The 15,302-nt window shown below is 41.1% G+C and overlaps 1 protein-coding gene across 1 annotated transcript; it reads left to right on the forward strand.

Moving 5' to 3' along the window:
- The first annotated feature begins 10,018 nt into the window (after positions 1–10,018).
- htr1fa (5-hydroxytryptamine (serotonin) receptor 1Fa) lies at positions 10,019–14,235 on the forward strand. The gene has a single exon (XM_084544273.1). The coding sequence runs from the start codon at positions 10,947–10,949 to the stop codon at positions 12,141–12,143; it is 1,197 nt and encodes a 398-aa protein (XP_084400399.1). The 5' UTR covers positions 10,019–10,946; the 3' UTR covers positions 12,144–14,235.
- Positions 14,236–15,302: the final 1,067 nt, after the last annotated feature.

Raw genomic sequence — 15,302 nt, forward strand, 5'->3', positions numbered from 1 at the left:
ATTTAACACAGCTGCTCTTCTGGAAGGCCTTGCTTTATGTCATACATGAGCACATGTCCACTTTCATTATTTTGTACTTGGCTCTTCTCTTTGGCTTGTGTCATGGGCAGTAATCATTTCTGTTCTCTTCTCTCAGTGTCCTTTCACATTTAATAATTTCATAGGCCTAATTCTTTCAAATTAAGGCAGCAAAAATATATATATGTATACATAAGCTTTATGTTTTGTCTCAAAGCCCTTATTCTATACTTTGTTTTTCCACTTAAGCCATGAAGTCTTGTCGTCCTCTGAATCCAAGATACAGAAGTAACTTGGAAATTCACTCCAACAGTGATAAGAAGAGGCAGCTTAATGCCTGCTGAAAACTTAGGACTGAAAGACCGTATAATTCAGTTGGTTATTTCTTTGTAATTTCTTCAACCCCTGCACTGTCACTCTTGTTTAATGTTCCAGTTCCAAGGCTACCTGCTGCTTCACTCACACTCAGACTTATCTCTCACCTCACCCTCTCTCACTTTTCTCTCACCTTGCAGCTTCTAATCACCCATCTGTTTCCGGCAGCGGAGTGCATGCAGCGTAAGTCAGCAGGAAATCAAAAAAAAATCCAGTAATTCCAATTACCTTTTCAAGGGGGTTTATCACTTGTTCTGTCTAAGTGTTAGTAATACGTGCTACAGCGCAGCAATTCTGGAATTTTCCTGGAATTATCATACACAAAGGACACCGAGAAACTGCTCTTTCCTTTTTTGTATTGTCCACTCCTGTCCTGCAATTGAACAGTTCCTGCCAGAATGAGGGCGTGACGTCTGACCTTATGACGCTGATATCACCCGGGTGTCACGAAAATGCAACAGCTATATGGTTGTGAAGATATGCTATGACATAACGGTGTTTTTTTCCTCAGTTCTGATGCATTGAAGGACATTTGACATATCATAGGTGACGTATAAACGAACCTTTTAATAAAAAAAATAAAAACATGAAATTAACCTTCTTAAGGGAGGACACTTCTACATTTCTACATAACCATATTTTTTCACATGAATCTCGCATAAGCCTAGCCGTACGCTCCATTGAGCTCATCCAATCAATTTACACTAAGGTGCTCTCATTACAGTGTAACTGTTGTGGAAACAAGTGAACACTTGCAAGGGTTATTAGTTCCTGCTGGTTTGGGGAACTATGCATGACTTGAATTTAAACTCAGTTGGCTGATTATGTCTGTATTTAGGCAAAAGGTAATGGAGTTATGCTTATGCAGATTCATGACGCAGATGTGCCTCATACAGATGCAAATACAGAACTTGTCTCGTATTAGAAACACAACCAGACCTTCCACTCCTAATTTGAATTCATTCGTAATTTAACTGTTGTCATTTTTGCATAGAGATTTTATGAACTCATGATTTGAATGTCATATTATTTTGTTGACAATTAAACTAGACTATGAGGAGGACAAATGTTTTCCTCTGTACACCGCACCCAGTTCTTATTTGCATGCTTTCCAACTATATAGATTTTTTTGGGGGGAAGGAAACAGTCACAGATAGTTTTCTGCAAATGTTCTTTACATTTATTATATTTTTAAGAAAACAGGAAGAACCAAAAACATGTCACATCCATCTGCGACACCTCATAGGCACAGAGAAGACGTCTGTGTGGCTTAAAAGGTTAAGCCCTAGACTTTACCAAGACACGGTAGAGACGGTATGTCTCAGCTATTAGGTTTCAACTTTGACCTACTTGAAGTGTTTTTAACAAAGACTACAAGGATAATGAGGCATCAAAATCATAAAATTGCTTATGATGAACAACATTTTGCCAAAAAAAAAAAATGGGTATGAGGGATGTATTTTAAACATATTGCTGGTGCATTTAGTAAACAGAATCAGTATAACTAAAGATCCAGAGCTGGCAGAACCAAAGCAACACTGTATGAAAAGTTATTGTCACACTTCAGTCATTGGGTTGTAACACAACACGACACATTAGCTAAAACAAATTGAGATGTTTGCTGATAGGTGGTGGTTGTGTATGACAGCTTGTGCTTGGTGTTTCTCACTCTGTTGAAAGGGCTCCGCAGATCAGAGAGCCATTTCACACTTTTAACACATTTATCTGCGCATATACAGTATTTATCAGATTCAGATCTGGCTTTTCTCCAAATTAGTTCACTAAGACCGTGCATTCCCACCATACCAACATGACATGACTATCATGTGTGCACAGATTAAATACTTCATCAATTCTAAATACCAAGTGGTTCTTTTATCCCGAACTTCCTGGCAGTTCCCATAAGTAAACAGTTTTTTTTAAGTAAATGGCACCGCTCATGTGTTTCTGACAAGCTTATGCTTCTGAAAACGTGCTGTTTGAAATCAAAGTTATATGCTGCTAGTAATGATATAACCGATAAAGTGTAGGATGAAATTAAATAGATACCTATTATTATCCAGCACGTTATGTAATAGAGGCACACAAATGCACTGTAGTTGAAGCAATGCAAGGACTGACTCGTGCCAAAATACCTTAGGGTTTTTTTGGAAATACATACAGCTGATGTTCCAGCTGGACACATCTTCAGTTATGTGCTTGGGATCTTCAAGAACATTTTGAGTTTTGGGTCTGCCAACATCACACTCCCTCTTCCAGGTGACCTTTGCAGGGGATGATCTCTGGCGAATGATCCCTGCATTTTTTCTCTACAGCCCGATTGTCTGCATTGGTTTAGTGATTAGCCTTTGTATTCCTTACTGCAGTCGGCAGTTGTCTACCCAGGTCCACCACCATCTGCCATCCTAAGGCAAGTGCAAAATTTCATTGGGCGTTCTGATGCATGGTGGATTTATGAAGGTGATCAACTTCCCGCGGGAATGGACTTGTTACTTGTTTGCTTCTATTCCTGGTTTGTGCAGTTTCCTTCTGGACTTGATTATGTTCGCAGTGGTAACGGCTATCTGCAAATGCATTTGAGTAATCTCAGAGGTTGTGCTTTAAGGTTCCATGCTCAATCTGGATTATCTACTGTACTTTGTCTCAGGTGTGTAGAATAACAGAATTTGGAAGCACGTCACACACTGCCTGAACAAGGATCTTTACTGTATGGGCATTGGGCATGGAGGAAGTAAGCCTCCAATACGACCATTGAATCTTCTTGCAAAGGTGCCTATGTTCTTCCTTGCTTGGGTTGGCTATATATGTGATATGTATTTGGCACTCTCAAACCCTCTCTTTCTTTCCCATTTCCTGCCTGTCCTTCCCTCAATCTCATCTTTGGCCACTTTTGGGTCTGCCAACTGCTGTTGTTGCAAGACCTCCTTGATCCTGGCCATTTTAAGCTCTTCTTCCACAGATTTCAAAGGAAATGTTTGTTGGCAATGCCAAACAGTGCAACTTGACTCAATGACCTTAGGTGTCTGAGCCATCTGCGGCGGTAGTTGTTCACCCTCTCTTCCTTCGCCTCCACTGTTGGTATGGCAACTTGGCAACAAAGGAGTGGCTAGAAAAGAAATCAAAGTGATCAATAAAAGTTTTAAGCTTATCCCAGCTGTCATCAGACGAGAGGCGGGGTACACCCTGCACAGGTCGCCAGTCTATCGCAGGGCTAACACAGAGAGACAGACAACCATTCACACTCACATGCACACCTACAGCCAATTTAGAATCACCAATGGATTCAAACAAGGAACCTTCTTGCTGTGAGGCATCAGTGCTAACCACCATGCCACTGTGCCGCCCCCACACTAGAACAGTGCATTTAAAACCAAAGCTATTTAATGTGCATGGAACTGCAGTGACCAAAGAAATAAACACAGAGGCATGTCCATTTGAATGAAACGACTGATTTATTCATTGTCAGTCAAATGGCTAAACTATTGTATATTTGCTATTTTATATCGTATAAATACGATAATTATTGTATATCTGGCTGTTTCCTGGTAATTTGGATGCAGGCAGAGAAAGGCTTTCTGTTGGATACTTATGTTGTCTGGATGTTCAGTGATGTTGAGAGGAAAATGAATTTTCATGCAACTGTGTCTGCCCAGTGCTTCACACACAATGTCACCATCTCCCAGATGCTTGTGTGGGTGTAGTGTCACAACGTCCAAAATGGTAAAATCCTATAGGGGCTTTAATCCAGGTAAACATTAAATTAGCATGTTTAAAGACAATGAGCTTTAATTCAGCACTTTCACACCAAAGACTGCAGCTCCAACATGTTACCCAGTAAGCCTTCATGCAGTCTAGAAGAAACAGGCGCAAACAGACACTGGGAACAATTGACCAGTAATTTTAAACCCTGTTGACATTTATATTGGCATACTGTATATAACCACATTAAACATGTATTTTTGATGTGAATTTGGTCAGAGATTCTCTCTAATGCTCTGCTCACTACATGAAGGTGTTTCCTATAGTTACAGAGATTGTCTAGATAGATAGATAGATAGATAGATAACTTTACTGATCCCTTTGGGAAGTTCCTGCAGGGAAATTGACATCTTCATCGCATACAGCACTGTCAGACATACATGTACACGGATTAAATAGAAAGCAGTAAATAAACCCCGAATACCCAACACCCGTTATGAAAATGTACTGTACTGTACTATTACAAAACATGTAATGAGTAACAGGACATTTCTTAAGAATAAGAAGTGCCATTTCTTAGTGTTGTGTTATGTCCATAACTCTTACTAAAACAGTGTAAACCCTGGGAATAACAGTTACTTTAATTGAATTGCAGTTAATCACTGTTTTTTTTTTCACATTTTGTAACTGCTGTAACACATCATACAGTATTTATGCTCCCTTGTAAAATCACCAGTGTATTTGTAGTGCAATTACTGTAATGAAAAAAAAAAAAAAAAAAAAAAAAAACATACCAGGCTTAGAGTGTCCATCTACGAGTCTTATAAGCAAACATACTTCATATTTATACATTAATTTGCGACCACAAATCACTCACTCCAAAACAATCAATCTAGTCCTAATTATGTATGTGCTGGGAACTTTGCAAAAAATGTTGAACAGTTTTTTTGTTTGTGTGCATGTTTGTGTCTGTTTGAGCGCACGGCACACGATGGAGATCAGGGAAAGATCATAGGTTTGATACAGAAAAGATCCACAATGGTTTGAGGCATAAAACATACTTGTGAACATTTGCCTGAAACCACAATCTTCCCTTAGGCTTAACTATAGTGATTCTGTAGAGCAGGGGTGTCAAACTTATTGTAGTTCAGGGGCCACATACAGCGCAATTTGATCTCAATGGGGCCGGACCAGTAACACAATAGCGAATTAACCTATAAATAATGACAACTCCAAACGTTTCCCTTTGTTTTAGTGCAAAGAAGAACAGTGACGTTATGAAAATGTACTGTACTGTACTATTACAAAACATGTAATGAGCAACAGGACATTTCTTAAGAATAAGAAGTACAATTTCTGTTTAGTTCTAGGTCTTAGTGTTGTGTTATGTCCATAACTCTTACTAAAACAGTGTAAACCCTAGGAATAACAGTTACTTTTATTGAAAAATTGCAGTTAATATCTTCAATGTAATTTTGCACTTTATAAAATTCATCCCGCGTGCCAGATTGGACCATCTGGCGGGCCGGTTTTGGCCCCCTGGCCGTATGTTTGACACCCCTGCTGTACAGTAATTCTCAGTATCTAAACCAGAGGCTAATTCCTGTTTTTTGGTTAAAAACTGACCAGCAGAAAGATGAAAAAATGACTACAATTATATGGAGGTATTTCTTCAATCTGGTTAAAATAGATGCATGTGTTTACATTGCCAAAAACATCAGTCAGAAGAAGGTTCTTTGTGACTCTTATGACCACCTTCCTAATATTGTGTAGGTCTCCCGTGTGCCTCCAAAACAGTTGTGACTCATCAGAGAATGGACATTGGCCTTCTGAGGGTGTCCTGTGGTGTCTGGCAACAGAATGTTGTTAGTGGGGGCCTTTGGGTCCTATGGGTTGAGGGGAGGGGCCTCTGTGGATCATCCCACAGATACTTGATCAGTCTGGGATCTAGTGAATTTGGAGGCCAGGTCAACACATTGTGCTGTTATTCATGTTTTTTGAGTTGTTCCTAAACTGTTTTTGTGTGTGTGTCTGTGTCAGGCTGCATCCTGCTGGGGATGGCTGCTGCCATCAAGGAGTGTCATTGCTATGGGGTGGGGGTGCCTGGTCTGGTCTAGGTGGGTGCTACATATCTAAGTAACATCCACATGAATGCCAGGTCCAAAGGCTTCCCAGCAGAACATTGTGTTGTCACAAGAAGGTCAATGTTATTCACTTCTGCTGTCAACAGAAGAACAATACACTTTTTTCCTCAAAAGATGATGCATCGGGACATATCCAAAATTTTTGATGTCTGATTGAGGTGTTCACGTGACTATTATTACTACTAGTATTAGTACTAGTGCTCATGTAACTGCAGCAGTTTTCACTCTTCACACTGAGCTGTATCCAGACAGTCTGGACAAGTCCCTTACACTAACTTGTTACTTCTGACCAGATTCACTTATAATGTAGACTCTGTGAATGTGGTTTCATTCAAATGAATCACTTCAAACCAATGTCCAGCAATATTAGCCCTTTTTGAAAAGTGCAGAGGAGTACATAATACATGTTTATGTTCATTTAACTAAAGAAATCTTTAGCTTCCAATATGTCCGCATAGACTAACTGCACATGGATTAGAAAAAAACAGATGTAACACAACAAACAGACCCTATTCAACCAACTGACCTTTTTTAAGTGAGAAAAGTTTTCAAGAGCGTTTAATTGCAATGAATAAGTGTAGCAAAGCAATAGTAACAACAACCAGCAGTATATGTGTTTCTTAAACATGTCTGGAGGTGACAGAGACCCAACACCCAATATCCAATATTCCATTACCTGTTGTATTGAATGAAAACAGTAACAACATAAAAAATACAAAACAATACAGCGGCTCTGTCTGCGTCTGGGGAGCGCTTGAACCTGTTCCATCAGATTCAGCCCACGGGGAGGGGGGCTTCTCGCCAGCTAATACTTCTATCTGCATGAAGCAGGTAGAGCGAGCCGACATATTGTGCATCCGCTTGCGCAGAGAAACCCCAGCTGTGACATGCATCAAGCGAGACAGTGAAGCATGAAACGAGGACACAGGTCAACGGATGAGAACTGTGACTGCTGCGAAGTGTACCTGGGAGAAACGTAGCCCTCTCGGAATAATGGGACTGATAATACCCTTTTGTTGAATGCAAGTCGGCGAGTGTGAGTCAGTAAATTTGACACGCATTAGTAATTAGCACATCTTTTAGTCTGTTGTCATTATTTTCCAGAATACTCGACACGGAGCGGTGTTTACCCTCCAGTACTTTTTAATCTTTATTAAATACTGTTGAGCTGTGATTAAAAATGAAACACAGTTGAGAGAAAAAAAGAACACTTAGGGAAATCTTTAGCCTACATCCAGCTTAATCATATCATCCATTACCATATCATTAAAATACAATAAACTGTGTTTCTTTATCACTATAATATTTTAAAGGCGACAGTCTTTCATTTTTGTATGATACTTGTTTGTTCTTCAAAACAAACCAGACAAAAAACTGCATTTCACCTCCGGCATTTTACTGGCCAACTTTGTCATTTCCCTCCTCCACGAAAACTGAACAAATGAAAGCCGATAAACACGTACGAGAAAATGAATGATATTCGCTTGTGCCCTTGTATCGTGCAGTAGTTGGTTTACCACATTCCAGAGCTGTCAGTCACGCTATCAGTCGGCTTTTTCACAACTCTCCTCCTTCGCAGCGACACTTGGCAGCTTGATGTCCTGCCTGGGCCAAACTGTTTGCATTTCAGAGATTGCCGCCGCACGTGACAGATACACTTTCCCCGCTCTTGTAGGAGGAGGAACAGAGAGGGAGAAGAAAAGGGATTGAATGTCAGAGGGTTGACACTCTTTTTTCGCGATTGCCATACTTTTGGAGTGAAGTTGTTTGTGTTTACACATTGCATGCGCGCTGCTTTGTGGGTTCGTTCCCTTTGGCACATGTTTTTGAGCTGTCGGGGAGATAAAATGGATTAAGCTAAACTCTACAGCATCATCTCTGAAAGTATTTCAATATGTCCCTGCTTTGTGAGCCTGGTTGTAATCAGCACATCCCAAATCGGAAGCTTGTAGACCTGTAGAGATTACAGTCACATAATAAACTTGCAGCTCTTTTTTTTTCATTATTTTAATTTGAAGAATGCTTATAAAATCTGCTTATATTGGAGAATATAGAGCCCATTCAGAGTTACTTAGCAGTGCTGGTGGCTCATTTATCTTATCACACCATATCCATATTGAGCAGATAAATGCTGAATAGTGAAAATAACGAGGCAATGCAGAAAAGACAAGCTAGAACGTTATTGTGTAATTTCTGAAACAATGTGACCATCAGTTGGTAAATGAGGCTGTTTTTCCAGTTTGCAGAATTCATGCGGAGGCACTGTTTTTTTTTTTCAAGAATAGAGCAGAGCAGAGCAGATTCACAGCAGCTCACTGAAGCTTATCTTCAGATGGCCTTGAAAAGAAAGTCTATGTTTTAGAACGTTTCAGGACAAAGGCAGATGATTTCTTTGTTGCACATAATGACAGGCTGACGCTGTTGACACATGCGTCAGTCACTGCATATACTACATACTGTATGCACGGACACGCGGGCACGCTGAAAACCCACCTAGCTATGCCCGTACTGCATGCCTAAATATGCATTTGTGCACAAGCACGTAAACACATCTGATAAAAAAAAAACAAAAAAAACAACACAAAACTATTTTGGGATGCACAGCTGAGAGTACATCAGCGGCACAGAGTGCAACAGAAGTGCAGCAGTAATTATCATTTATCTATCTGCACAAAGTAATCTGCATATTAACTACTGTCAGGTTTTCTTGCAAACTTCTCCAGAGCTCCATCGTAAGGCAGAGAAAAACGATTTTATTGTCTTAAAAGGCTGAAAGTATTGTTCATTGTTCCTCTACACAGTAGCAAAGAAATGCACTGAGGATTACATTTGTGCTTGACATCTCTAGCAAAGAGTCAGCTTTGTGAAAGTTTCTGGTGAAACTTCCCCTTATATAAATTATAAAACCTTTGTTAACACCCCATCAATCACTGTTGAGATGTTATATTGCGTAAGTTACATTTTCTGTATAGCAAATAAACAAAAAATGGGTGAGGGTGTGGGTGAGGCTACATAATTTGATAAAAATAAACAATAATCCAAATGAGTGTTTGTTTCCGCCTGCTTTATTAAAAGAAATCTGATTTCTCTCATACACTAAAACTATTGCACTACGCAGAGCCCAGAGCCCAAGTGACTCAGTCTGCGAAGGGATGGCCAGTGCCCACACCGTGAATGAAGAAGTATTGGAACAATACTTGTCACATGCCTCTGCACTGTTCTGGGTGAATTTCAACTACATATTATATCATTGTAACCGTGATATCGCCAAGGTTTTGCATCTGTTGCTACCTTCATCATGGGACATTATGTCACGGCACATAACAGACTGAGTAAATTGTATCAGGCACTTTGCTGTATGTTAGGGTTAAGCCGACTGAAATCCCTTATCTTTCATCGTTCAGCTGTCATGTGGCCTCACCGCCCTGCTCGCCCTCCCATTTAGCCCCGGACCCACCGCCAGGGAATCGAACCGTCTCAGCAGAGACCTGACAGTCAGACTCTGGCTGCCTCTGCTCGATCACCACATTGAATAAAAGTACTGTACTCCTTGTGTTTCTATAGCAACAGCTTCCACTCATGTCTTCAGGATACTGAGCAACGAAGTGAGTGAAGGAGAGCTGCAATGACGGCCCTATCTGAATATTATGATTTAATCTTAGAGGCTCTTGCTGAATTGGTTGTTGACAGGATGGCAATCTCTGGGTTAAAGCATACCATTGACAGAAATTCAGTTTTTAATTTTGTGTAGGTGTGTCTTAGACTTTGAAAACTTGAAAAGCCTCTGAAAAAAACATTTAAAATAGCACATTATATCAGAGGAATTAGATGAGAAGGTTGATCATATTAGTGACTAACATGAAATAAATGACTATGCTGAGAATAGTTAGAGTCCATTAGTCACTAAATACTCCAGTAGATCAAATGTGACGCACAGGTCCAAGTCCAGATAGAGTGATTCACATTTACTCGATGCATTTAAATGGAATCCCAACAACAAACATTAGCTTTTGAAAAACTATTCACACCATCTGCAGTGCTTTTAGTGTTGTATAAGAGTCCCTGTCCTTGGTTGTATCTTTGTTGCTTTTAATTTTTTTTCCCCCCTCTGTTCAATCTTCTTCCTCTCCATTTTCTTCTCTGTCTCTTTCTCGCAATTTCTCCGTCTCGTTCCCTCTCACTCTCTGCCTCTCCCAGGTGTTGATGAGTGACAGAGGGGCTGTGATGGCAGAGCTGGCAAGCAGGACAAACCAGAGAAGGCTCTTTGCTGCACACTGAACAAACTGGGTTCAACAGGTTAGAGCCTTGACAGGTACGACTGGATTACTATATTTAGCTTCCGAGGGCTTTTGGCAAACTTTTGTGGGCACAACAAGATCAGAGCTTTGTCAACCAAGACATGTTGAACAAAATGGAAGACCTTGAATACAGTCTTTAAAGTTCATTATGTATACAGAGGCGTTTTTGATTTACACATTCCTATTATCCACATTACAAAAAGCCAAAATCATTGAAAATGAATGCTTAAATGAAGAAGAAGAATTCAACAATTTTGCATCCCTGATCATTCCATAACAAGTAATATGCAGTTACAAAATTAATGGAGAATCTAAAAAATGTGTCTTTTCTTGAAAAGGAGTTTTGGAAATACAAATTCCTTAATCTGCTTTGAAGTTTAATGTACAACTCTCCTTCCATTTTGCTTGCAGAATGGATTTTCCCAATTGCACTGAAGGGGCGTTTGCCACAAGCAGCAGTAGTTACGACTCACTTGACACCACTAAACTCCCTCCCAGTAAAATCTTGCTCACCCTAACCCTGTCTGTGGTGGCCATCCTGACTACATTCTTCAACTGCCTGGTGATCACGGCTATTGCAGTCACTCGCAAGTTGCACCACCCAGCCAACTACCTCATCTGCTCCTTAGCAGTGACCGACCTGCTGGTGGCTGTGCTGGTCATGCCCTTCAGTATCATGTACATCCAGAAAGAGACCTGGATCATGGGTCAGGTGGTGTGCACCATCTGGTTAAGTGTGGATGTCACCTGTTGCACGTGCTCCATCCTGCACCTTGCCGCGATCGCCGTTGACCGCTACAGGGCCATTACTGATGCGGTGGAGTACTCTCGCAAGCGCACGGGGGCCAGGGCTGGTGCAATGGTGGCGGTGGTGTGGCTCTTGTCCATCCTCATCTCACTTCCTCCTCTGCTGTGGCGGCACTACAGCGGGGATGCAGAGCATGAAGACCAGTGCATCATCATCCACCATCACATGGCCTTCACCCTTTATTCCACACTCGGAGCATTTTACATTCCCCTGCTGCTCATCCTCATCCTCTACTATAAGATCTACCTGGCCGCTCAGACCCTGTATATGCGCAGAGAGGCTAGCCGGGCTAGCCGTCACTCATGCATGACCAATGGGAGCATGATCCCTTCGTCCTACCCTGCTGGAGATGGCGATGTTGATGGTGGGCCTCGAAGTCCGCAGCCCATAAGCCCACCAGAAAAGTCTTTCTCTGAACCCTCAACTGAGGAACCTCCACGTGAACGGGTGCGTGTCTCAGTTAAAGCGTTCCAGTGCAAGTCACGGCGGCATGAGTCACGTAGTGAGTCACGTCGGAGCCAGCTCTACCAAGGACCCCGCATCTCAGGCTCGCGGGAACGCAAAGCAGCATCCACACTGGGTCTGATAATAGGGGCCTTTGTCATCTGTTGGCTGCCATTTTTTGTCAAGGAGGTGATCGTCAACACCTGCGGTTCTTGCAGTACTTCGATGGAAATGGCTGACTTTCTGACATGGTTGGGTTACGTTAACTCTCTGATCAACCCCCTCATCTACACCATCTTTAATGAAGACTTCAAAAAAGCATTCCAAAGACTTGTAAGGTGCAGTCATTACCTCTGATGGTTCGTTATGCATAATCAAACCCATACACTGTCATATGTGCCACTATCACAGAGAGGGAACAAAACAAGTGGTTTCAGTCTGAGAATACTCAATACTCACTCAGTGTGCCTGAGAAAGTACATTCTCAAAGAGAGAAAGGATTGACACCCATTTCCAGACACTCCATCAGCCACTCCAAGAGCCCAAATGGCACCAGGTCAGCATTGAGCTTTGCAGCAGTGTTCCTCATTGAAATCCATCCTGCTAATAATAGAAAAGCCTGAGAACTCCTTGATGTTAATTTGCGTGTTTGAAGGGACAGTGACATGTTGGTTTTGAGGAAATGGGCCATCGCTGACCTTTTGAGGTCTCGGTTCTGAGCACTGGTGGTCAGCCCCATTTAAAGGTCTTGAAATAGCTGACCATTATGTCTGTTTCATTTAATGACCTCCCTTCGTTCCACACAGCTGGCTAAAATACAGTGAAATGCCACAGCCTGGCAAGGTGTTACTTTATGTGGCTATGATGTCACCAACAGCGACTTTTATCTGACTGTTGCAAGGATTGTTACCAGAACTAGTTGTTGACAGTGGTATGTATTAATTGCAAAGCATTCCAACTAATAAGTACATATGTAGGGTTTAAGCTTCTCGTTAGGTTGATGGTAATGGTAATTTACTAGTTAATTATTTTTTTTTCTGGACCTTTACACTATATTCTATCAGTTTAACACATAAATGAATGTCTGTTACATTCAAGCCTTTTCCAGATGAGCTCACATAATGCTGATTAAGTCTATCAGTGCCAAGTAAATCTCCCTGTGTTTCGCAGTATCCTGGAGTGTTAAATCTGGTGTCTGTGCTCACATCCCTGCACTGGTGCGGCAGTGGTGATTTGTTTTGATGTTTTCCAGCAATGACTGCTTTGCCATAGTGGAAGAGGGAAGCAACTATAGTGACAGAGATGGAGTGGCCAACAGTGACCAGGAGGACAGGTGCCCTTGGCAGAAAAACAAGATATGAATGTAACTGAGATTCTTTCAATACACTGTGTCTGTCAGACAGGTTGAATGAAATAGGAAGCAACCATAGGAAGCATCCAAGAAAGGCTGCAGATCCAGATACAAAACATGGTCTTCAACTAGCTCTGGAAATCCAAGGCTCAGTTACAAACATACACATGTCCTCACTTCCAACACCGTAGGCCTTTATGCATATACTAGCCACATAATATATTACAAATATGTAAAATACCTGTTAAAGTGCAGTAAGAAAACATCCCTGTCTGCCCTCTGGCCCCTCTCTGCTTTCAATCTCCAACAAGTAAAACCACACCAGTGATAATCTGTGTTAGCAAACTAGCTAGAGTAAAACATGTGTCTCTCAGATTACTTGAAAACCACAGAACCCTGAGATGGTCTATAATATTGAGGTAACGGGTCATGCATAATCACTCCCGCTTTAACTGACATTTTTGAGCAGTCTTTGTTCATTCCTGTCATTTCTTAAGGTATGTATTAATTTATCTTTCCTGGAGCCATTAAAAACCCTACCCTGCCTCACTCCCACACCATAAACAGCACAAGGTTAATTAATGTGAGAGTCACTGGTGGAGAAATCCTCATTACATTACTCCCCCTCAAATACTGGGAATAGAACTACTATTTTCTTTACTGGCACATGATTTGTTGATGAAAATATTGTGGATGAGTCAAGTGTGAGGGTGAACTGTATGCCGGTGAAAAGCGATGAGAAGTGTCATATACAGTACTTATATATGTCTCTGACAGTATGACTAGTAAACAGTTTCTTTCTCTGTCTTTCACTGTTGAAATAATCAATAATAAAGGGTCCACAACTGAGATGATGGTCCTGTTCTTCTCTGAGTTAAGTCATTTACGAGCCAGTATCTGGAAAGTTAAGTGAGATGAGAAGGATATTTAGCATTTCCCTGTATGTGTGGTTAGAGTGGCAGCAGAGGTAATTGAAATGATTACACACTGATAAGATGTATATGTAAATGGATGTTATTATGCTATCCTGTCTGTTTAATACGAAGAGACAAGATGTTGGTGCCCTCTTGTGGCTTTCGGAAAGACTGGCAGACTTTCCAGTTGGTCGTGATAATCTGAATTGTCACTTTCACAACTGCAGCAAAGAGATGAACAAACCTGGAAATATAATATTGTCTGTTCTGCATCATTTATCAAACAAATAAAAGCAATTTAAGATCAATGTTAATGTGCAATTCCTCTCTCAAACGTTGATGGAAAATACTGTCTTTGCTATAGAAAAAATTTTCTAAGATATCCTACTACTTGCCAGATTTACTGTTCATGATGACATACTGTTTGTGATGACCACATGAAGTCCATGTTCAGCTCTAGAGGGAGGTAAATGTCAGTTTCATTCTCACCTCTTCTCTCTAGTTTGAAATACCCAGCTCTCGTTCCAAACATGGGAACGTTGTGTGGCATGTGAAGACAGCAAAGCAATTTCTTTGATACACTTTTATGCATCTCACATCAGTGAAGGGCATCAGTAAGGGATACTGTGTGACATAAACTGACACAATCCCTTAGAGATTATTTCACTACTACAATAAACTGTACATGTGGGTGTTAAAGAAGAAAACTGGGACAACAAAACCATGAGTCCTGCCATGTGTTCACTGGAACAAGCAACCACTACAGAGGTACGCTGCCAGAGATAGCACCAGTCTCACTAATGATTGGCAACTGTTATACTTCAACACCCATTATAGTCTGGACAACGTCCAATGTATGGTTTGATGTTGTAATATAAAAGTTAAATAATAAAATAACATATGCTCCGTTTCTATGTGCACACAGGCTTGTGAGGCTGTGCCCACTAACCCACAAAGTCCACATCTGTTGTGACCAGAGATTGCTGCCCAGCTTGAATCCATAGCACATGGGCAGCTGCTTCAGAATACTACCCAGGAAATAACAGCACAGGGACGAAACAGAGACAAGGCAAAACCTTTTATCTTTCTTAAGTTTCTCCAGGCTAGTGTTTGCCCTAAGTCATTCTCACCAGGAGTAAACCACTAAAAGGTAGAGGGATGCTGTGCACAGCCCGCTCATGCTGTGTCCTGATACTGACATTACAAAAAGCTTTTTAATGGACAAGAATTTAATAGACACTTGTTGGCCAT

Source organism: Chelon labrosus (genome assembly GCF_963514085.1).
Source record: "Chelon labrosus genome assembly, chromosome: 5".
Classification (NCBI taxonomy): Eukaryota; Metazoa; Chordata; class Actinopteri; order Mugiliformes; family Mugilidae; genus Chelon; species Chelon labrosus.